We start from the raw sequence: 22,581 nt of genomic DNA, 5'->3' as shown, positions 1-22,581 counted from the left end.
TGCCATTTCCCGGGTGCATACGGTGCTCCGGACACCGGACGAACGTTGGCAGCGGGTCCTCTCAGAACCTCAGAAGTTTGACCACAAAACGGACCCGGTGGTGGGCACTGTTCCGGAGCCTCGGATCTCGGTGGCATCACACTGCAACAAGGCACCCCAACCCCCCAACAACAACAAGCACAACCGTAAGCGTATCTTTACTGCCGGCCACACGACCACAGACCACAGACCAAAACACCGTTAGTCCAATGAAACCAAGTTTCAGGAACGGAAAGTTCGCCACATCCATCTACGAAAAATGTCTCTGCCAAAAGAATGGAATCTCCAGGTAAGTGGGTGCTGTGGGGGGACTTGGCAAGAAGGGGTGGGAGAGGGGTTTTACAACCCATTAAATAGGGCGGATGTGCTGAGATGGCTTGTCCCGGGTGGGAGTGTGCTGGCATTGTTTGCAGCAGCTGCACAAGTTCGTGGAAAATCGATATCCTTCTCCACTGCCTCCCCACTGTGGGCTTCTCTGTTTGCCTGCCTGTATGCCTTATCTGCCTACCACGCGATGCCGTGGGTGAAGGTATCATTTCGCGTACGCCTGACAATGACCATGATGATAAGGATAGGGGGGGGAGGGGGGGGGAGGGGGGAGGGGTCGATGATGAAACCAGAACCGGTTAGTGTACTTAGTGCGCAGGAACGTGCTCCCGATCGTGCAGGGGGCGGGAGGGTGGTGAGACGTTGCGGTGCGGGGTTATGGCAATGCTAGACAACACCAGCAGTTGGGCAGGATGCGTTGTGTCATTCCGCATATGGGCCGCGGGACATACGAAGATGATGATTACGAAACACTGGCAGTAGAGCCAGTAGGGGTGGTTTAAGGTGTTGCTCGGCTGGCTTTAAAGGAACGGGTGGTGGTGGTTGGGTATTATTTTCACTCTCAACACCATTCGACCCAGAGATGCATGGCAAACAGCTGAATTTACAACCACACGAAATAAAAATACAAGTTGCTATTTATTAATTAAAAAACCCCACCGCCGTCGTAAACTATTCGGTTCGATACGGAGTGTGCCCTTGCCCCATTCGTTTGCCTTTCTGCTTTGTGCCTTATCGTACGTACGGTGGGATGCTGCATAAAATGTGGGTCACAGACAACAACGGGGCAAATGGCAACGAATCGAAACGCTAGCAGCGCTAACCCACACACTCGTCCCATGTGCGGTATATGTGCCCCGTTTTGCTTGTGTTTGTTAGCGAAAGGAGTCGCCAGGAATCGTTCCCTCGCGTCACCGCATGGCTTGGAGGCTGCAGTTATCAGGAGGGGGGGGGGGGGGGGGGGTTAGTTTTTGTTTTTTCTTAGCTGGCTCCTACTGCAGTTGTTTCCGCGTTGTGTACTGCCGCAGTGTCTTTGTTAATAGGGCCGTTCCATAATAAACGATCATTATTTTGTGGTATCGTTTCGAGGCATTTTTGTATGTTTTTTATGCACGGTGCCCGGAACGTGGAAGCCGTATACATCGGGAAGGCTGGCAGGCAAACCAGGAACGTAATTAAATGATGCTCGGCTTGATGCCACTTTCGGGCGCACTTCAGGATATTCATCTTCATTTGAATGTTTATTTTTAAAAGGAATTTGCACAGGCACGGTGAAAACCCCTCATACATTGAAGTAGCGTTGCCTGAAATTGATAGCAAATTGAGTTCGTTAGGCACGGTAACTCGGAAGAAAGGCTAACAAATTGTTGCTATTCTAGGAATATTACACTCCTGGTGCCTTAAAAAGAGGTAATTTTGAGGATTGTTTATACAAATAAATAAGAACTTTTTCATACAAATGAATTACTTATGTATATGTAGCCGTTTTTCGCCTGCAAATATTACTTTTTGGACTATATTGGGGGACTGCTGTGGCGTAAAAAAATGAGCTGCAGCATGGTATCTCTGGCAACAATCTGCTCATGGGGAGGGGGGGGGGGGGGAAGAAGCATTATTATTATTATTATTTATTAGTCTTTTGTCTGACTATGAAGACTGCCCCATCAAAGCTATTGAGCAAAATGAAAGTTTTTTTTTTTATTAAATTAAAACAAATGTCTTGTCGTCGTACGTTAGAGTTTTTTTTATGATAATATTAAACATTAAACATTTAGTGTGACAAAGAAACAGGTTAAATTGGCCATTAAAACATGCATCTACTTGCGACGGCATGAGAAATTGGGTTACAAATCCGCGTATAGAATCGATTTAAAGTTCTTTTAGCATTCCAAATATAGTTTCGAGATGAGCGTGTTTGATGTCGACACTACTACTGACACACTGTTTCACTTTTTAACCCCGTACGGAGTATGTCATGATGTTCCATAAACGTCCCCACAGTAATGAGCCTTGACAGAAACGATAGTTTTATTGATCGGATTATCGTTTTGCATCAAATCAAGGGCAATTAAGATACGTTTTGCACATAATGTTATGTAGTAAACACAAAATGCTGGTACTGGAATCTATTTATAAAGTTACCCAAGTATTGTTTTCCCCCCAAAAAAAAAAAATAATGTTTTCCATCTGTCGCTGCCATTCACCATTGAAGGCTTTGTTAGCAGCGTTACTTCAAATCGACTCCATCAGAGTAGCAATGTGCTTTGATACTCTTTTCGCCAGAGAGAACACAAAGAGACAACACAGGGCTGTTGGGTGGCTGTGGAACCACGCCAAGGTGAATACAGGTCAGGTGTTCGGTCACTAGGAACACAGGACACTGGGCGCCTCCATTGCACCGTTGGCGAAAATTTAAAACAGAGGCTCAGTTCGGTCAGTTCCTTCCCGCCGATCTGAGTGCTTTACGTCGACTGAACTTGAATGTGATCGTCCGATAACTCGAAGCCAATCTAAAACCTGTCCCTAGTGAGCAGGGTTTCTTTCCAAGAAATACTTCAGTAAATATTTATTTTTTGTTGTTTCAACTGATTCTCAGCACTTGAATTCCTACCCAAACTCGATCCCCCCCCCCAAGTTGTTCCAGCCGGGATTGTTTGTCCACCGCTCGATGTCCCCAAAGACCAGAAAACCGAGTGGAAAAGGTTAAATTAGACCAGGGATGTAGTATTGCATCCTTAGGTGAGAGAATTATTTCCTTCTGGTTTAATTTGAAATTACCAATTGATAAAATTATTAGTCTTATTAAATGAAGTAAATACTCGAAGGCGTATGAAAACCCTCTGAAAACATTGAAGAACGTTTAGAAAACAAACATAAAAGTAAATAATGTCGTCGTACACTTACATGGTTGGAAGAGTCTATATACAAATTTTGCTTGAATCTAATTCAGATACATGAATCTGAGTGAATCTTTGAACTGATTGCATGAATCTCTATTTCAAAGATTCCACAACCCTCAAAGATTCATGGACCCTTAGTGATTCTATAGGAATTTTCTGAGAGTGGAATAAATCATCGAAGATTACTGAGTCCTCAGAGATTCTAGAGGAATCATGAATCATCAGAGATTCATTAATCCTCAGATATGCTATAGCAATCTTCTTAAATTCAAGAATAATAAGAAATTTATAAATCTTCAGATATTCGACAGGAATCTTCTGAGACTCATGAATCATTAGAGATTTATTAATACTCAGAAATGCTATAGCAATCTTCTTAAACTCATGAATCATAAGAAATTTATAAATCTTCAGATATTCGACAGGAATCTTCTGAGACTCATGAATCATCAAAGATTCACGAATGCTCAGAGCTACATGAATCTTTAGAGACTTTTAAATGGCGGCACGATTCGAAGTTTATTTTTATTCTTTTCACTCGTGAAGTAAGAATTTTTATACACTCCGCAACATAATCAAAAGGCTAGTAAGCAAAAAAGCTCATGTTCGTAGCGAAAATGATGAATCTTGATTGATTCATTATTCTGAAAGCAGAATCGAATTCCCGCGTTATTATTATTATTATTATTATTATTATTATTATTATTATTATTATTATTATTATTATTATTATTATTATTATTATTATTATTCGTATTCTGCAACGTGCGTATAGAGCACGTAGTCTCAGAGCTCTCATGAATCTTTTGAGAGTCGTTTCCTGATTTGAATGAATCCTCACTAAAAATTAATATTAATGATTCGTCTTAAAAGATTCGTGACATACAATTCTATTGATAAACCGAATAGAGTGCAGAAAGTTTTGCTTTATCCTATTTTTTTATGTAAGGGGCTACCTTTAAAAATTGTCTTCACCCTTGAAAAGAACGAAAAATGTATCAATCGATTACCGAAGCAATGTTCGTTCCATTCCATACACTTTATGTAGAAGTAATTGCAATGGTAACGATGACATCATTATTAGTCACAGGACAATGAAATACTGTCATTGATTGACTGTTATAATCATCGCTCGTTCTGCCCATTTCCCGATAAAGAGCGGCCATTAACAATGCAACTTGGCGACCCCGTACCATCGCCACGTGTGGGCTGTGGCAGTGCATGGCTGGAACTTCTGCACCGGCACGATGAAACCAGCATGCACAAAACAACTACACTTTAATGGTTTCGTTACAGGAATGATTCCGGCATTGTCCGGGTGCTGGGTGTTCTGCCCCCCCGGCAACGATGTGCCGTACAACCATTTGTGTGCTGTGTTCCGGCATAGGGAAATCAATCAATTTATCTGCTTGCTGGTGGGTAGACGACAGCACCATGCAGCTAGGAATGTGGCCGTGGCCGTGATCGTGTCATATACCGTCCCATCGCTTCCCGGTGCATACGGTCGCTGCGCTGTTGTTTTGCAGTGACAGGTCGAAAAGACGTCAGCCACACGGCAGGCGCGCTGAGTGGCAGGCGCTCACGGGAAAGGCACCCGAGTGCCCTTGGGATGATGATTGGTTGGGGAAGAAATTATGCCATGAGCGGTGGTTGTTTGGCCAAACAAAGGGGTTTTTTTTTTACTCCGGAGCCTGGAGAAATGTGGCACGATTTGGTGTGTGTTATTTTTAATGCTATTGCTAAATTTAGCTTTAAGGAAGGATGGACGTTACAGATGACGCAAACGAGGCTTCAAATGTTGCGCATTTGTTTAGCAGAACAATAAATCATCAACAAAACAGTTGTTCTGTTTCCGTGCAGTTCGATTATGATTGCACGTGGGAGGGAGACACACCGGTTCCACCGGTTAATAGACAAAGTTCCCCCAAAAAAAAAAACGTTGGGCAAAGTTTTAATGAGTTTAACTGGTAAATTAAATCAGCGCGACCTTGCAAACCACCCGGTTGGACGATAAATAAACTCTTCTTTTATGCGCACATTCGTGGACACATCTTCGTACGTTTGGCAGCGTGCAGGGCGGTACAGTTTTAAAGTTTTATCGATAATTCCTTGTCACCGGTCAAGAAATTACATGCTGCAGGATGGTTTCGAACTGCGCATTTTCGATACCATCTTACCAGTCTGCAAGCTATCGATCGACTTTCCTTTCGTTTGTGATTTGCTAACCGTGAATTTTTCTCCGCTGTGCGGTACATGACTGGTAAGAAACTTGCAGTGAGGATAAACAACAAATCCAGTGCCGATGGAGAAGCCTGGTACTTCACGTGGTGCAAATTATTTATTGGCATTTGACATTAAGAGAACGTCCATTCATTACGTAACGCTGATAGCGTGGGATGGTGGGTTAGTATCAACGGTACGATTTATTACATGGAGGGAGGGGGGTTCAATTTTCTGTAATGTAACATACAATAAGATGAAACTGATATTCACGCATCAGGGTGTATTTATGAAAAATGAACTTATTTTAGCGATTTTCATCCAAGTTCCTTGTTATCTATCTACTTACTAGTATTTAAACTATGATCTATTTACCTTCTGATGCTCACTTAGATGTAGATTTTTACGACAGGTGTAGTGGATCCAGCTTATATTCATTATCACATGTCGATTCATAAAAGAAGTATTGCGCTTAAAGAGCTTAAAACAGTCTCAGGCCGCCTCGTCCCAGCCAGCTAAAACAGTTGATTTTAATAATGCCAAATTGCACAATGCTTATCAAGCCATTTTAATGGTATTTTTTACAAAAAAAAAGAATATTGTTTTATTAACAGACGAAATTTATGTTTTTCCATCGCGTGGTAAATGACAGAATTGGAGTCACTAAAACTACTTTAACAACAAATGTAGTTATAAAACCGTTATTTTTTTAAATCTTTAAATTTGTGAGTGTTTCGAAAAAACGTTAGTCAAAATGAGATGAATAATGTGTCACATAAAAAAAAAGATGTATAACTAGGGTAAAGCGATCGTTTCATCGTTAGATCGGTGAAACCAATGAAATATAGAAGTACTACTAGCACTAAGCAACCTGAATTTAAATATTAGCCAACTAATCAAAGGAATGACTGATAACTGCCGATCAGCGGAAGGGGAATCGATCCTACGTTTGGGATAAGTGGTGATTGGGGGTCCTTGTGGAAGATGACTTTCGCATCAAGAACCTATTCTGAGTTTAGTTAAATTTAGTGGTCCATGAATGTTATGCTAATTATATATTAATGAAATATATTTGAGACTGGTTGAAAAAAAAAACGATGTTTATGAAGAGCAATCTCGAAAATTGAGTCAAAAAATTTGTCAACTTTTCGCGTTACGTAATAATTGCGCGAGCCCTTTCGGGTGGAGGAAAAGTTTGGCAAACTTTGTAGCAAAGGAAAAAGCAACAGACAGCGCTAAATATCAAAGCGTATTGTTGGCTGCTCCATAAAAAAAGGAACCGTTCTAGCCAAGTAAAGTTGTAATGATTAATAAAACACAACCGGGCCCTACGTCAACTCCCCAACAAAACATGTTGTGCAATCACGTGCTCCAACCGACTCTCCGGCCGAAACTGTCAAAGCCACGTCGGCAAGCAAACAAATCAAATGATTTGTCTTGGCATGCTTGGATCGTACGAAGCGAAGTGAAAAAAAAACCGTCGCGTGTTAGCAACATTTTGGTTGTGGAGCTAGAGAGAGAGGGAGAGAAAAAAGAAAGAGACCCATTTCCATTAGAAGGATGTTTTAACTTGTCATGCATTGTGGTGGGTTATTGATTAAATATTTCAAACAATTCGATTGTAAAATGAATCATGCTGGTGGGAACGTGCAAAAGGCGTCACCGGGATGGAATGTTGGGTTGGGTTATTCCAAGGATTTTTGCCTTTATGGCTGCACCGCATGTCCAGAGCATGAGTAATGTTGATGGGATAATTTGCGGTAATTGTGGTCCAAGCAGCTGGTAATGCTAACGAAATTCTCCTGCCAAACGATTTTTCAGACATCGCAGGAGTGTCTTAATCAGTACCTGCGCCCACAAAGCCTCTTTTCGGAGGATATCGAAATACAACCCCACGCGGATGATAACCGACTCTTCGATGGCGTCTACCATCCATCCATACCGGAACAGCGATGCCGGGCGCCTCTCAATGCCGCCCTGCTGGCCGAGTTCGAGAACAGCGGATCCATGTTCTCGATCCAGTCCGCCCCGGTCGTTACGGCGTGCAAGGAGCCCGCCATCAACCCGGACGATACCACGGCCATACCACCTGCGCTGGCCTGCACCAAGTTTACCGGTGACGGTGACGGTGGGCGACGACCGTACGCGACCGACGGTGCAACCCTGCTCGATGACTTCGGGCCACCGCCGCAACCAGTGGCCGGGGCGGGCGTCGCTGGACGTACCGACACCTTACTCCGACCGTCATCACTGGCACTCGATACGCACTACAACCTGGTCAAGCCACCCAGCGGTAGGTGACGGGGTGGAATTTGTTGAAGAATGCCAGTAAGCGGCAAACCGTCTTGCTCTTCTCCGCAGGTGTTGAGCCCCAGCCTTCGACCGAGCTGGACGAGGATGACAACGAGAACCTGTTGACCGTCTCGAGCTTAACCGCACGGCCGCTGATCGCGAAATCCCGCGAAATAAGGAACAAAAAGTAAGTAGCCTTAGAGCACAGCAGGGAGTTAGGGTTGGAACTCATACGGACACTCTGCTGCACAGACAAAAGCTTCACATCCAGCGGCAACGAAAGCAGGTAGCATCGGATACCAGCGAGGACGACGATGACGGGCCGCCCGACGGTGGTTACGGCTGGATCATCGTGTTCGGTGCATTCTCGGTCCAGTTCTGGGTAGCCGGACTGGTCAAATCGTACGGTGTGCTGTACGTGGAGATCATGGAAAACTTCCCGAACGCATCGGCCACGACCGCATCGTGGATACCGGCTATCCTGTCCGCACTCTGCCTGGTACTGGCGCCACTCTCCAGTGCACTGTGTCAGCGCTTTTCCTGCCGCATCGTGGTCATCATCGGCGGTGTGTTCTGTGGGCTCGGACTGACCCTGAGCTACTTTGCGACCAGCATGTACCATTTGCTCTTCACCTTCGGAATTCTCACCGGTAGGTGTTGGAACTTGTTGGATGTCGCTGCAAGCTGCAAGTATTAAGTGTCTCGTCCTCTCTTCTTCCCAAGGAATCGGTGGAGGTCTCTCGACCACGCCGGGTATTGTGATAGTGTCCCAGTACTTTGAGAAGCATCGCGCCTTGGCCAATGGGATCACCATCTCCGGTACGGCGGCGGGGAGTTTCGTGTTCCCGATGCTTATCGAACGATTGATACATCTGTTCGGCTTTCACGGTACCTTGCTGATATTGGGTAAGAGTCCGCTGGAGGTATTCCGACAACATCAGCACTAACCAGTTCTTGCATTCTTCCCCCCTCGAAAGGAGGCTGTATGCTGCACGTATGTGTATCCGGCGCACTCTACAGACCGCTCGAGAAGAAGCAAGACCTCGAACCATCGAAGGAGGGCACCCAGTTCTCGTCCCGCAGCGACTTCCGCGAAAATCTGGGCCATCTCAGCTCGTCGGAAGATCACCTGAGCAAGCGCTGCTTGGAGGATCTGTTCCTGGACGATCAGCATCGCAACAACAGCGTCACGAGCGAGAGCAACAAGTTCGGTAAGTTTCGGCCGCATACCGCTTGGTTCTCGGTGCAGTTTCATGCTTTACTGCGCGAACGTGTTATCAGTTTTGGTTACCTTGAATTAAAATTCTTTCCTTTTGTGCCACACTCCAACTAAGTTTAAAAAAGAAAAGTCACATTCGCGAGACACCTTCCGACACGGGACGTGCAACACGTTCTGGGGGTGTTTGGTGTGCTGCTTGTCTGCCTTATATTGCATCCATTGCTTGGCGGGAGCATCCCGCAAGATGCAATATGCGGTGGAGATACGGCCCCCCAACACCTGCGCGTAACGTGCTCTTGTACTGGGTTTCTAAACTGTGCGCGTTGTATGAGGAACATGTTCCTACATGCAGAAGGTACATTCGTTATGCTAACATAATACTGCAGATATCAGTTTCTTCTGTTCGGTGTTTCTGTTTTATAGTTTTCGTAACATGTTCTTCAGCCTGTTCAGAGCCTTTTAGAGCAGATGGTAGGATGGACGGTAGACCTTTGTAGCCTTCTGTTCGCAAAACTTCCTCTACCGATCATCATCCGTTTGTTTTCCACTCTGTCGCTTCGTGAAGTTCCTGTCTAGTTGTGAGCTGTAACCCGGGGCTGTATAGATTGGACTGGCTTAGCCTACTTCACCTAGCTCTGGCGACTCTGGAGAACCTTAAAAAGAAGAGAGACCTTAGAAACAACTGACGGATAGAAGATACGTTGTAGGATAGGTCTTTCAAGAATCACGACCGATAGGAGATCCGCTTGGATCGGAATATTCACCTGCAGGGTAGCATGTGCTCTATCAACCGCATTGCATCTATATATAGCTGCTGAACTCCTTCCATTGCCGACGACGAATTCTCACCCAGCATGATCAGTTGCGCATACTAGTGTTTGCCCGGGAGTAGAGTTATGTTTTACGCCGCAGGTTGGGTGTTTTCACTTCGCTGAGGGGCGCTTTTTTTTTTGGTTAAATTCACTGTCCACTGTTTCGGCCAAGTTCTTTTTTCTGTTTGTTCCGGTGGTTACCGGAGATCCGACAAACAAGCATGGGCTATCGCTCGGGGTTTGCTTTCACCGGGAAGTTTCAACGGGAGATGTCCATCCGTGCCACAATCCACTGTGGCGTGTTATCGGTTGTTCTTTTCTTTTTTGTTGAATCCAAATAATGCATACTGTTTTCTTATAATTTTAGCTTAAAACCATGAGCCTTCATCTGGGTAGTGCCAATTAGCACTGGCAATACACTTAACATCTTTTGTTTTGTCGTTTGATCAGCAAAAACCTTCCCGCGGGGGTGTTAAAATCAAGCAATTCGGGCTAGCTATCGGCACATCTGCATTACTTTCGTTTTGTCCTTTTGGTTGCGATTTTAACACAAACACTTACACACAAAACCTTAAAATCACACACACACCTACACGATCTTCAAAATTAAAACAAAAAAGTTTTTCACTTGCCAATCTGAAATGGAACCTAGCTAACAGAAACCAATTCACCTCACCTGCTATACATGGGTTATATTGATGAACAGCACATAAAATCGCTTCTAATTTTTTCTAGATTTTTTGCAGATAAAGTATCTCTCATCTGTACTTTGTTAAGAGTAGCTCCATAAATCCCTCAAAAATACCCAAAAACAAACGAACCGTGCCAATCAGAAAAGAACCCCGTAACCCGTTACGTTGAGACGTTCAGTGCCAAAAACAGTACAAAAACAAAGCACAAATGTTCGAACAAAAAAAAAATTATTAGAACAGCTAATATTGCCACGGCATGGCTTAGCATCGGTAAACCGATCCACTGTGTCCTGGTTCTTTTTCGGGGGTGATGTAACGCGTCAACGTGTTCAACGTGCGTGGCCAATTTGCATTGGCCGCGGGTTGCTGTAATGATTCCGTAACTGTGCCGTTACACAGTGAGCAAAAACAAAAAAAAACATGGCGTAGCAAAGCAAGCAAGAACAAAACCCCACGGGTACAGCAAGGTATGGGGGAAGGAGGGATGTGTGCGTGTGTGTGCATGTGTCGGGGTCCGGCCCGATCATGCACACAATTGTGCCCGCTTCAGCATCATTACCGACGATCTTCACGACGCGCCTTCAGAAGCTTTTACGCGCTCGCACTTTTATTTTGACAGCTGTTGCACAATGGGAATGGATCATGATGCTTAATGGTCATAATTCGATGTTCGATGTAATTTATACTAAAATATTAAAATTCTATGATAAAAAGCTGTTCATATCAAATATGGGTAGGGAAAACCCTTGTACAAAATAATAATGATATAGAAGTCAAGTTTAATTAACATTTACAATCGTTTCAATTAAATTGTAATATTTCAAAAACGCATTCGGACACTGATGTACTTTTCAGTTGAAGCAGAAAGTGCTGCACTGCAAAAGCGCGTCGTGTAGATCGTCGGTAACCGACCAATATCCAAACAATTGAATGAATAACTCTTGTTTCTTTTTTTTTTCTTCTTCTCCGTTACGGTGTCCTAGTATGCAATAGCGCACATACTAAAGCCGTACTGAACATATCGATCGTTTTACTTTCACTCTTGCGTTATCACGTTTTGTTACTACTGTGTATTGTTGTCATTGTTGTAATAGATTGTTTTTAAACTATCACTTGTGTTGAATCATGTTGTTTTGCCACCGTTTTCCGTTGTGTACTTTTACTTCTCTGTTGTTCTATCAGCATTAGTTTATTGATTGCAGGATTTATACAAAAAAAAACACTCTCCCAAGGCTTGAAACAATATCAGCGTTGTTTGTGTGTTGAAATTGTTATACATTGCCCACTAATAGTGCAATTTGTTGCGTTCGTTTTGGGTTCTGTTTCGGAAACGGGAGCATTAAATTCGGTACTAAAAATTGCGAAGCGTTATCCTAGCGTGGTCTTACACTACCGGTCATAAATGTATGAGATGTTTCAAGCCAACAAACGTTAAGTTTTTTTTTTCTTCAAATTATAATTAAGTTTCAACATTATAGTTTACTTACGAATGATTTTGGCAATAGCAAAACTCCTTACAAGCGTATTATTTGCGGGCAAAACGTGTGGTGTTTGGAGTGGTTTTTTGGTGGAATATTCATGCCAATGGACAGTGAGTTACTAACGTTACTAACGAGTGTGTCATGATGACTGTCATGGGGTGGAAACGAACTGTGGTAAAGAGGGGCAAATGGACGATGGACGATAATTCTACACCAAGAATGTCTTACGACCTGTACTGTACACCTTAAATTATCAGACTAGGAAGGTTCTCTATCAGCATGTATTGCAACTTAGCACGTGATTGGTGTTTTTTTGGTGATCCAGCTTAACTTTTCGGTAATTAATAAGTGTGTATAGTTATTGCGCCTTAAGTTGATAGGTACCGGTACAGGAATGTTATAGGAGGAAGAAAGCCTTCTGCCTTCTGGATTTGTTTTATTTTTTTCTCTCTCATATCGTCATATTCTGCCCCCAAATTAAGGATAGTGTGAATGAGAACCAGAACGAATGGGTAACTGCCCGAATAACACTAGGGACACGAACACGCCTTGTGGCCACTAGCTGATTAGTGTGTGTGTATGAGTGTACATCGTCAAATACCTTCATATAGCAAGAACCTAAACCAAACGATTCGTCACGTGTGGTGCGACGAATGGCCACAAGCAGTAGTCCGGTGTTTGGAACTCGTTACCAGTTACCACCTTACCTACCGTTAAGCCCCCTTTGTTTCTGTGTGTTTCTCTCTCTCTCTGTGTTTGTGTGTGCCTAGCAAGAGCGGATAACCTTACATTTTTTGCCTACTATGTATGCACCCCCTACCATTTTCTAGTCAACATAACGGAAAAAACGCTCCAAGAAAGTGAAGACGAACTGAAAGATATCCTCACGAGTGCAATCTTTCTTAAGCCCATTTCGTCGATCCGTAGCTGCAGTATTCTGCACTCGGTCGAGGATCTGAGCACCGATTCGACCTGCGTCTATAAGAACCGCGCCAGTGGCTATGACTCCAAGCGGAACAGTATGCGCTACAAGCAGCAGCACCTTCACCATCGGCAGGAAACGCAACCACGCCCACCGCAGCTGCCCGAACCGGTCGGATCGCAGACGACGCTGGGTATGGCCGAAGGTGGCGCGTGTGGTGATGCACCACTGTTGGGACCACTGCTGCTGGCACCGAACGACCTGGACAAATCGACGAATGTGACGCAGGAAGCGGTAGCAGCTGTTGGGGCAGCGAAAACGATTGCTACCGGCACGATACCAACGGTAATGAGCTCGAACAACATGTGCGCGATGGTACCGACGAAGGGGCTGGCCCAGAACAACAATCGGGGATTGAGCAAGAGCATGATCATTCCAACACCGGTAGGCGATCTGGACGAGATCTTTGACGAGGATCCATACACGGCATACAACGCAACGTGTCTGGAAAAGATTAGTCAGTAAGTACCGTTTCGGTGGACTTGTGTGGAGTAGTTGCTTCAGTAAGACTCTTCATGGTACTCTTCGCAGATATCTGGACATCACGCTCCTGCAGGACATCACGTTCATACTAATGTGCCTCTCGGTAGCTTTAATGTCGGTTGGATGTCCGTACATGCTTTACTATCTGCCAGCGTACGTAATTTCTGCTGGTAAGTAATGGACTGCGTTACTGCAAAAGGTATTGGAGGGCAGATCTAAGATCACCTTCGCTCGTTTAACAGGTTACACCAAATCGGAGGCAGGATATTTGGTTGCTGTCAGTGCGGCCTTAGACTTGATCGGACGCCTTGCGTTGGGCTGGCTGTCGGATTTGGATCTGTTCGATCGGAAGAAGGCTTACATTGTCTGGTGAGTGGTGGTACTGGTCGTACCCACGAACGGCAGCAATATAACTGCGGATATTTTCGCTTCCTTCAACAGCATTCTAGGTGCTGGAACGGCTGTACTTACCATTCCAACGAGCAGTAACGCTTGGTTTGTGATTGTGATCAGCGCTGGATGCTACGGACTGTGTTTGGGCAGCTGGTACCTACTGGTTCCGGTACTGCTGGCCGATCTGTTCGGGACGGAACGTATTAGCTCCAGCTATGGCTTGGTTCGGATGTTCCAAAGTATTGGTGCAATCTCGGTGCCACCACTAGCAGGTTTTTAACCGACGGAAACCAGAATTATCGATTCCGTCGCCTTCCAAAAAACCAGCCACCAACCCGGGCTTGGTGTGGGCCAATCTTCCCACCGTTACTAACATATTTCTTGCACTGTCTTTCTTTCTTTTTTTCTTGCTTTCTTCTCTCTCTCTCTTTCTCTTTCTTTCTCGATCTTCGCTTTCGCTTCGGTCTTCGCTCCGCTTCGTTCGATCGTTCGCTCGTTCGCTTGTCGTCCACGGTACCAAATTTCCGCCACCCAAATGTTTATAACCCATTTCACCTTCAATATCTTCACACAACATATAAAAAAACTCAATCACACTGCTATACAGGTTTACTGCGCGACCTATCCGGTGGGTATGAGATCTGCTTCTACTGCATGGGGGTTTGTATGGTGATGGGTAGCGTACCGTTGATTGCCATTATACTGCGCGATTCGATCGCCCTGAAGGACAAGCGGCTCCAACTGGGCCCGACGGCATAAAGTGGGACGGCGGTGGACAGGATGGGTCACCAAACGGACGGTATTGGAATATTGTAAATCCCGGAACGGATTTACGGGACTGAACTATCCGGTGACGATCTGCAGCTATAATCGTAATTAGCGTACACGGAGTAATGCATATTAATTCTAGTACATAAGCAATCTGAACCAAAACAAACAAACAACACAGAAAAGAAGAACAATAAAGGAATAAAAGAAGTCAAAACGTTTACAATTCACGTGAACATGAATAAATTATGTGTTTTTCTCTAGCATACATTTTTTTGGGAATTTTTCACTGTTAAAATTATTTATGTTAATCAAACACTGCAACAGTTTTTGAAAACAATAGGAACATTATAGGCAAGGAAGAAGTTATTTCCAATGGAAACTTTACTTTTATTCCCAATTGATATCAAATTTGATCCACTGTGCGTTGTGCGACTTTAGACCAGTTCAAAATTGAAATGCGGTGCTCGCTTAAGGTCATATCACACACTGTACCAATGTTTTCGTTTCACAAATGTCAAAGCGGTTCCAATCAGCAGCAAAGTGTAAACAAATACAAATGAATTCATATGGAAAATTTTCATAGCTCTAGCAAAAATGCAATTTACTTGCGTTATATGTGCAGAAGTGCACAGTGAAACGCAAATTAAAAAGCTGTTGGATGTTGCGACAATATTCTATAAGCTAACATCATTGGAGGTATGTTATCGTGGCTAATAAATTACTGTATACCATAGGAAATTTTCATGAAAGTTTCGTGTTCGCCACAGGTTACCCAATTAGACGATATTCAATCATTAATTATTTGTAACGGATGCAATCAGCAGCTGTTGGATTTTGATAAATTCCGAACGCTCTGTTTGGCAGCTCACGAAAAGCTTACGCAGGTAAATTGAAATGGGTGGTTTAAGCACCAAGTGGGTTGCAGCTTTATAACGTGTTGCTCTTTGCAGGATCGTAAAGAAACGTTACAAGAATGCACTAATAACAGCGACGAAATATATGATGAGGAAGACACTGTTTATGAGGAAGATAATAAAGGCTATGGATCTGCTGAAATTGAACCACTAGAGGAAAAACGAGTGGAAGAAATAATCTCTTTAAACAGTATTACGCTGGAAAACGTATCAGTTGATGGAAACGATGATAGTATTGGGGTGAAAGATGAAACCTTTGAGGCTGCCGATCAAACCATTTCCACGGAAGACGATACCAAAAATGAAGATAGCGAAGAAAAACGATCGCCTACCAAGCGTATCGAATTAAAATGCCATGTGTGTGACCAAAGGTTTCGGTCCCAGAATCGTTTGGACGGTCACATACGGGTGCACCAGGGTTTGAAGCCCGCGTTATGTAAGATTTGTGGAAAGGATTTTTCCGACTGGAGAAACCTGAAAAGACACAATGCAGAAAAACATTTGATGCTTGATCGTGGCAACTTTCGATGTGATTATGAAGGTTGCAACCTATCGTTCACCACTGGCAAGGGGTTTAAGAACCACAAGAAGAAGCACGATCCGAATTATGTAAGACCCGTGCCGAAGAAATGTATTTGCGAAATGTGTGGTAAAACATTTTCCTCTCAGGGAGCATTGAAGGTGAGTAGAAATGGGTAAAGGCGACCAAGGCCAAGCCGTTTGCTTACAGAAGATTACTTATTTCCGCAGAAACATGCATACATTCACACGGGCGGTATGCCGTTTCATTGTGAGAAATGCAACAAAAGTTATCCTACCACGTACAAACTGAAGGTGCATATGATGCGACATCAGGGTATCAAGAATTACGAATGTTCTTACTGTGGGTTGAAAAAAACCACTTCCGACGAACTGAAAATGCACATGAACTATCACACGAAGGAGAAAATCCATACCTGCAACTATTGTGGACAAAAGTTTTTAACTTCAGGTGCTTACAAAGCTGTTAAAATGCTAACTCTAATAGAATATATATTTTTAATAACTTTTTTTTTGTTCGTTTGTAGGCAATTTTGCGAGACACATAAAACTTGTACACCGTGGCATTAAGGAATTTAAGTGTACGTACTGCGAACGAACGTTCGGTAAGGCGGAAACGTTAAAGAATCATGTCATGACACATACCGGTGAAAAGCCATATAAATGTTCCGTGTGTTCGAAACAGTTCATTCAATCGTATGCATTCCAAACACACGTCAAAACTCACGATAAACAGAAGAGGGGGAAATCTGGCGGAGCAGCAACCAGTGGAATCGTCGAAGCCACGGGGTCCACAGACCCACAGTGATTCTAAAGTCCGCTAGAAAGAGCTCCTTGAAAACAACTTATCGGATTGTTAGGCAGTTGGCTTAATGCCGGAGTGCTCTAAACCGTTCACGTTCGTGGCAGAGTATCGTCGGGTTATCCAATATCTCAGGTCTTTGCGGCATCAACGCCATCACTCCATTTAATTTTAGTGCTACCACGTCTCCTTTTCCCATGTAGACGACCTAAAACGACTTTACGAGATCGGTCATCCGTATCATTCTCATGACGCGACTAGCGCACCGGAAACTGGCGAGTGTAATTTACTGTACGACAGTGAAGCTAGTAGAGATTACCATTGCAGCGGATCCTCCATCATCCTTCCACACAAACTGTTCAGTTTTCGACAAAGGCCATGTCTCAGAGCCGTATGTGAGTACTGGAACTTTATAAGTTCCATATAGTCCCAGCTTCGTTCATCGCGACAGGTGTTTTTAGTTGAGGAGTTTCCTCAGACTGTAGAAGAGCAGTTGGCAACCAGCATCCCAGCTTATCACAACATCAATGTTACTGTCGTTGCTGACCTTTGACGCATCGGATTATTACTTTAGATCCCACCGGGTATAATCACATCACACGCCAAGACCGTATACGCTTTCACTGACTTTATTAACCACAGAACCACATACAATTAAATGCATCTCTATGTGTGGGTGAACGGCATGCAGGAAGAAATCTTGTGTGAATATATTGCAATAGCTTATAATACACCTCAGTAACTGCAATTCTAACTCTAGCACTATCATCAACATTCACATCTACACAAAACATCCAAAAACGAAACGTTAGCCATACGTTGGCTGCCTACACATCTTACAATGCACGAACAGCAGAGAGCTGAGATTGAGATTCGATGCTACTACTTCATATGTGATCTACTCTATTTGCTGCCCCCATCACTCTGGATGATGATTTTGTTCTTTTCGCGCGTCACCTTCGTAAGCGAGGGTCTCGAAGCGCCCTGGAGCTGTTTGAGATTCTGTTGCGGAATGTCGGATTGGAAGATTTTCCGCTTATCGCTACCGTGGTAGCGTGACAGGACCTGCAACTTCGAGAACAGTTTACTCTTCGGCCGATGTTCTTTCTCGGCGATCGCTACGAGTGGTGTTTGTACCGTGCCTGCACCACTGTTACGATGATGCTGCGTTAGGGCGGAATTTGAGGTATGTCCCAGCACGCCGGATGGTCCCGAAACGGGAAGTGCGTTCGGCTTGTAGTGTGCCAACTGTTTGGAAGCGCTGTGTCCGGTGAGCAGTTGAGGTTCGCCGCTTGTACCACCGTCCGACTCGTACTGTACGTGATGGTGATGGTACCGTGCCGAGCCCGACCCTAGCACAAATTCCGTCTGCGTGTGGTACGGTGGAAGCACACTGTCCGGTATGGTGCTCGAGATCGATGCGGACGTATCGGCGGCAAAGTGGCGCAACATTAGATTCAGCTTCGTTTCGTGCTGCTTCTGCAGTGCCACGATCGATCGTTCCTTCTCCAATCGCGTCTGGCGGATCGTGTTGGTGAGGATCTTTTCCTGCCACTCCCAGGCGTCCTTTTCGCGCTCGAGCGAAATGAACTGCAGTTCCAGCTTCCGGCTCGCTTCCTTCAGATCGACCACCTTCTGGAAGTATTTGTACAACAACGTGCGCATCTCGTCAAGCGACAGCTTGTTCAACCGTGCCATCAGCATCTGTTCGCCCTTCTCGCGCTGCAAACTTTCATCCGTATCGATGCTCTTCCGTCCACAGATCAGCTCGTTCTTCATCTCGATCGCTGCATCGATCGCCTCGATCGCTTCGTCACACTCGACCAGCTTGCGCTCTTCATCGAACGATGGCATCTTGTCTTCGCGTATCTTCCGATCCAACTGACACCGTTGCTCGACCAGATGGTCACGTGTCCGTCGCAGGTTGCGTATCTCGCAGCGAAGTGACTCCTTTTCGGCACTCTTCTTGTTAACGTACTTTTTCAAATTGCTCGACTTTTCCTTCAGCACGTGCTCGATGTGCGAGATACGATCGTTCATGTTGCGAATTTTGCTCTTGCTTTCGCTCATCTCTTGCAAGCCGTTGTTGTTGTTTGTTCGCCCTGCACGCGACTCTTTCTGAGCCGTTTCCAGCTCCTTTTCGAGCGATTCTTTCCGGTCGAGCTCTTTCTTCAGCATGCGCTGCAGTACGTCGAGCTGCTTCTGCGAGTCCTTGATGGATTGTTGCAGCTTTTTCTTCTTGTGTCCCGATTCGCCGGCGATGAATCCAATCGAGTCGAGATCTTTTAGCCGTTGCTCGAGCTGTGATGTTTGGCTTTTCAGTCGATTGATTTCCTCTTTGTTCGTACCGTTCACGACAGCCTTGCGGAGTTGCTTTTTCGCTTTTTCGTATTCCGCCTCGAGCTTATGCTTTTTCTTGCTAAAGCGTGATTTAGCCACCGAGCGCGTCTCACTGTTCTCGATCAGATCCGTTATGTACTTCTGCTTGAGTGCGATCGTGCGGCGTATTTCTTCGATCTGTGCATGCAACGATTCGATGCTGGTTTGGCAAATGCGAAGGTTACTGTTCAGCGTTTCCAGCTTTTTGTCCAGCACGGTCGGTGCCGCTGGCACGGATTCACTTTTCAGTGGCATCATTAGTGCCATTTCGGTACTGCTTACCGTTTCACCGTCAAAGATTGATTTCCTTCTAGCAGGATTGTGAAAATTACTTCCCCCATCGGACGGATGCAATTTCCGCTCGTGATCAGCCGATTCCAGCGCATCAACTCCGGTGGGATGCGTTTGAAAAAAGTCCTGATACTTTTCCATGATCAGATTGTTCGTTTTAGCTTGGAAGGTTTTAATGTAACTCTGGATACGATCACTAACGTCCGTTAGATGTGTACAGATGTCGGAATCACTCTCATTGTCCGAGTGGTACGGGACCTTACTGCTTCCGTGCACCGTATTGTCTTCGGCTTCGTCGATCTCCTCGATCGGCCCGAGACACGCGCGGACGGGCTGGGCACCGGTTGCAAGGCTAATGTCGGTCGAACTAAAGCAATCATCACATTCCGCCTTTAGATACAACCATTCTTCGATCTGACTCCGTTCCGTTTGGTTAAGCTCGCACGTGCTGAAAAGCTTCGTAAACAAACATTCCGCATTTTTCAACAGTTTGGCCCACTGCTGGGAGGCAAAGTACAGCCCATCGATGTTGTTGTTCGGTCCACCGAGGAGATCATGCTCGTTTAGTGCCACGATCGGAACATTATTATCCGAAAAGGTGTTCATCACAACGTGGTTCACAATTTCTTCCGCTCGTTCGCCAAACTCCAGATCAAGCACGATACTGTCCGCTTCCAGTGCGGATGATGCCACACACAGTAGCAGCAGTGTTTGAGCCCGGCCGCCGAAAGAATCCTTCAAAAAAGCGGTCAACACTGACTCATTGTACTGTTCGTTGCGTCTAACAACGATGTCTTCCAGCTTGCGCAAACCTGCATCGAGTGGAAGCAGTTCCTTTTCTACCCTTTCTCGCTCAGAACCACGCAGGTCACAAAAGCTGATGGTAGACTGGCGGTGCTGGTTCATCCCTCCAACGGACGTCCACTGTTGCTCCAGCACTAAGCTAAGAATACTGTGATTTTCTCCATTGCGTCGGTGCAGTCCCAGCCCGAGCAGTGCGTACGTATCTTCCACCGAGAAACACTGTACCATGGCGGCATTCTCCAGCACATCGATCACATCACCACTGGCGGTGATTTCACTCCACGCAATGCTGATCGAAAACATACGCTCCGGGTGTGCATTCAGGCGACAAAACAGATCCCGCACAAAGCATAACACAATGCCGTCGTCTTCATGTGTTCCCGCGATGACATTTGGGCCGCCGTACAAGGTGTACGTTTTGCCCGTGCCCTTGGCACCGTACGTGACGATGGAAAAGTCGTACCCTTCCAGCACGGATTCCATGAGACCGGCGACGGACTCAAAGTACAGCAGCTGGTTGCTGATCGGTGTACGGTATACGTGCGAAAAACGGAACGTACGCCCTCCGGCACTTTTGAGATGGTTCTCATCCTCATCCTGCAGGTCATCGCTGGCACGGTTGCACGTTTTGTTATCTGCCGACTGGTCAGACCACAGACGCACTACAACCTTGAGCGGTATGTTCATACTTTACTACGAGATAAAGGAAGTAACGACACACATTATTGGGAGTTAACGATGGGTGTAACGCAATAAAACTACCTTATGGGGCATCAGAGAAATTGATGCGCGTTGCGAATGGCGCTGAGAAATGTTTATTTTTTTCGACTGCTGGATGTTCAAACATACTGAAACTGTCAAACAGCAATCGGATGATGATGGGTTGATGGTTCAACCATGTTCAAGCGTACGCAGCCAACGAATGTTCGTCGTTTTTATTAAAAAATAGCAGAATTTTTGCAGTTTTATAAAAAATAAAGAGCACAAATAGTACAGTTTATGGAAACATATTTAGTTCCTATCAATCGCTAGTTGTTTCACCAAAAACAGCGTATAAAATACGTTCCACCTAAATGTCAAAAGAGAGCATCAAGATGGCCACCCACAGTACAAACATGGCACAATTGCGCTACCGTGATGCATTCGAACTGTCAAATGTATGTGTTTTTTGCTTCTCCTCACTACGTCTGTCCGCGGCTTAACACAGGCAGACACACAAAACATAGCATTTGGTTCGGGCGAGGAAGTGGTTTGTAATATCAACCGAGCGGATTGTCTTGTGCAAAAATATCGAATTTTCACTGTGAAATACTGCACAATTGCATCGGATTTGCATAGCCAAGGGTAAGCCACAGTGAGCGTGATAGGAATTTCACAATCAGCGCCGTAAAATCCGTCTGGAACGCATCCTTTTTGCCACGGGAAATGAGCTTCCTTTTTTCCGTCTCGATTTGCCCGTCCCTTTGGTGGCGTGCGTGAAAAATTTTGCGTTTCCTTCGCTCTCTTTTACATAGTGCCAGCTGTAAAACGTGTTGAAAGATGGAAAATTCATCAATTCGTTGGAAAAATCATGTCCATCCCCTTTGCGATTGTGAAAAATTCAACGTCCTGTAGTGCTTGTGTGTGGTACAGCAAACTTCAACTAATCGATTTTATTTTCCATGCGTCAACTCTCGTTTCCTTGTACAGGCGTATCCTTCGTCGAGAGCGGCGTGCAAGGAGCCTCCACCCACCAAGGCTCTGGAGCTCCGGGGTGGTCCAGCAAACCATCGAATCACTGGTGTAGTGCGAATTTTCCAACACGAATATCCGTGAAATCATAGTGTGCCATTGTTTTCCGTGCGGGAGTGTGACTGTGTGCGTGCGCGCGTGTGAAAAGGATTCCGTTTTTCACTCGGTGTGATTAATATCCCCTACCCGAAAGCAAGCCGTTCCAGTTGCGAAAAAAACACAGCGAAGATGGTGATGCTGGTTCGCGAGTCATCGCGTACCGTGGCAATCGCGACCGCGTTGCTCTGCTTATTGAGTGGCTTCAATTGTCTCAATGGTGAGTAACGTGCGGTTTTGCACCAACGATGCGTTCTGTTGTGTTGCTTGCTTTGATTGGGATTTGTGAACCCCGGGTTAAAAGAATGCCAAGGGTTTGTAGATTGTTGAGAAGGTGCTACTGAAGCAATTGCACGATGGGAAAATGTCCGATGGTGCTTGAAAGAATGTGTATCGCTCTAATGAATGTTTCG

General features: G+C 45.0%; 4 protein-coding genes across 4 annotated transcripts in view; 3 read left to right on the top strand and 1 right to left on the bottom strand.

The window, feature by feature from the left end:
* The first annotated feature begins 253 nt into the window (after window positions 1-253).
* On the top strand, window positions 254-14,599 carry LOC128719603 (uncharacterized). The gene is made up of 11 exons (XM_053813230.1): window positions 254-328; window positions 7,308-7,779; window positions 7,848-7,965; window positions 8,031-8,428; window positions 8,502-8,684; window positions 8,756-8,989; window positions 12,813-13,425; window positions 13,496-13,617; window positions 13,690-13,816; window positions 13,889-14,112; window positions 14,448-14,599. The coding sequence occupies exons 1-11, from the start codon at window positions 299-301 to the stop codon at window positions 14,597-14,599; spliced, it is 2,673 nt and encodes an 890-aa protein (XP_053669205.1). The 5' UTR covers window positions 254-298.
* A 606-nt stretch (window positions 14,600-15,205) lies between these two features.
* LOC128718672 (zinc finger protein 501) lies at window positions 15,206-16,873 on the top strand. Its single transcript, XM_053812292.1, has 5 exons — window positions 15,206-15,307; window positions 15,379-15,495; window positions 15,562-16,206; window positions 16,276-16,516; window positions 16,593-16,873. Exons 1-5 carry the CDS (start codon window positions 15,206-15,208, stop codon window positions 16,871-16,873), a joined length of 1,386 nt encoding a protein of 461 aa, XP_053668267.1.
* An 897-nt stretch (window positions 16,874-17,770) lies between these two features.
* On the bottom strand, window positions 17,771-21,028 carry LOC128706907 (kinesin-like protein costa). Its single transcript, XM_053801850.1, has one exon. The coding sequence runs from the start codon at window positions 21,026-21,028 to the stop codon at window positions 17,771-17,773; it is 3,258 nt and encodes a 1,085-aa protein (XP_053657825.1).
* Window positions 21,029-22,300: 1,272 nt separating this feature from the next.
* LOC128708532 (cell adhesion molecule Dscam2) overlaps window positions 22,301-22,581 on the top strand; it is a 53,184-nt gene continuing 52,903 nt past the window's right edge. The window contains exon 1 of the mRNA XM_053803510.1: window positions 22,301-22,388. Coding sequence (XP_053659485.1) covers window positions 22,301-22,388 — 88 coding nt within the window. The remainder of the gene's footprint in view (window positions 22,389-22,581) is intronic.

The sequence above is a fragment of the Anopheles marshallii genome, chromosome 2 (genome assembly GCF_943734725.1).
Source record: "Anopheles marshallii chromosome 2, idAnoMarsDA_429_01, whole genome shotgun sequence".
In the NCBI taxonomy this organism is placed as follows: Eukaryota; Metazoa; Arthropoda; class Insecta; order Diptera; family Culicidae; genus Anopheles; species Anopheles marshallii.
The sequence above is the reverse complement of the archived record's forward strand: the minus strand, read 5'-3'. Positions and strand labels throughout refer to the sequence as shown.

Excerpts from the sequence above, each read along its gene's own strand:
- LOC128719603 (XM_053813230.1), top strand. The coding sequence starts at position 299 with ATGTCTCTGCCAAAAGAATGGAATCTCCAG. Across the intron at positions 7,780-7,847 it reads CCTGGTCAAGCCACCCAGCG|GTGTTGAGCCCCAGCCTTCG; the intron begins GTAGGTGACGGG and ends TCTTCTCCGCAG. Across the intron at positions 13,618-13,689 it reads AGCGTACGTAATTTCTGCTG|GTTACACCAAATCGGAGGCA; the intron begins GTAAGTAATGGA and ends CTCGTTTAACAG.
- LOC128718672 (XM_053812292.1), top strand. The coding sequence starts at position 15,206 with ATGCAATTTACTTGCGTTATATGTGCAGAAGTGCACAGTGAAACGCAA. Across the intron at positions 16,207-16,275 it reads CCTCTCAGGGAGCATTGAAG|AAACATGCATACATTCACAC; the intron begins GTGAGTAGAAAT and ends TTATTTCCGCAG. Across the intron at positions 16,517-16,592 it reads ACAAAAGTTTTTAACTTCAG|GCAATTTTGCGAGACACATA; the intron begins GTGCTTACAAAG and ends GTTCGTTTGTAG.
- LOC128706907 (XM_053801850.1), bottom strand. The coding sequence starts at position 21,028 with ATGAACATACCGCTCAAGGTTGTAGTGCGTCTGTGGTCTGACCAGTCG.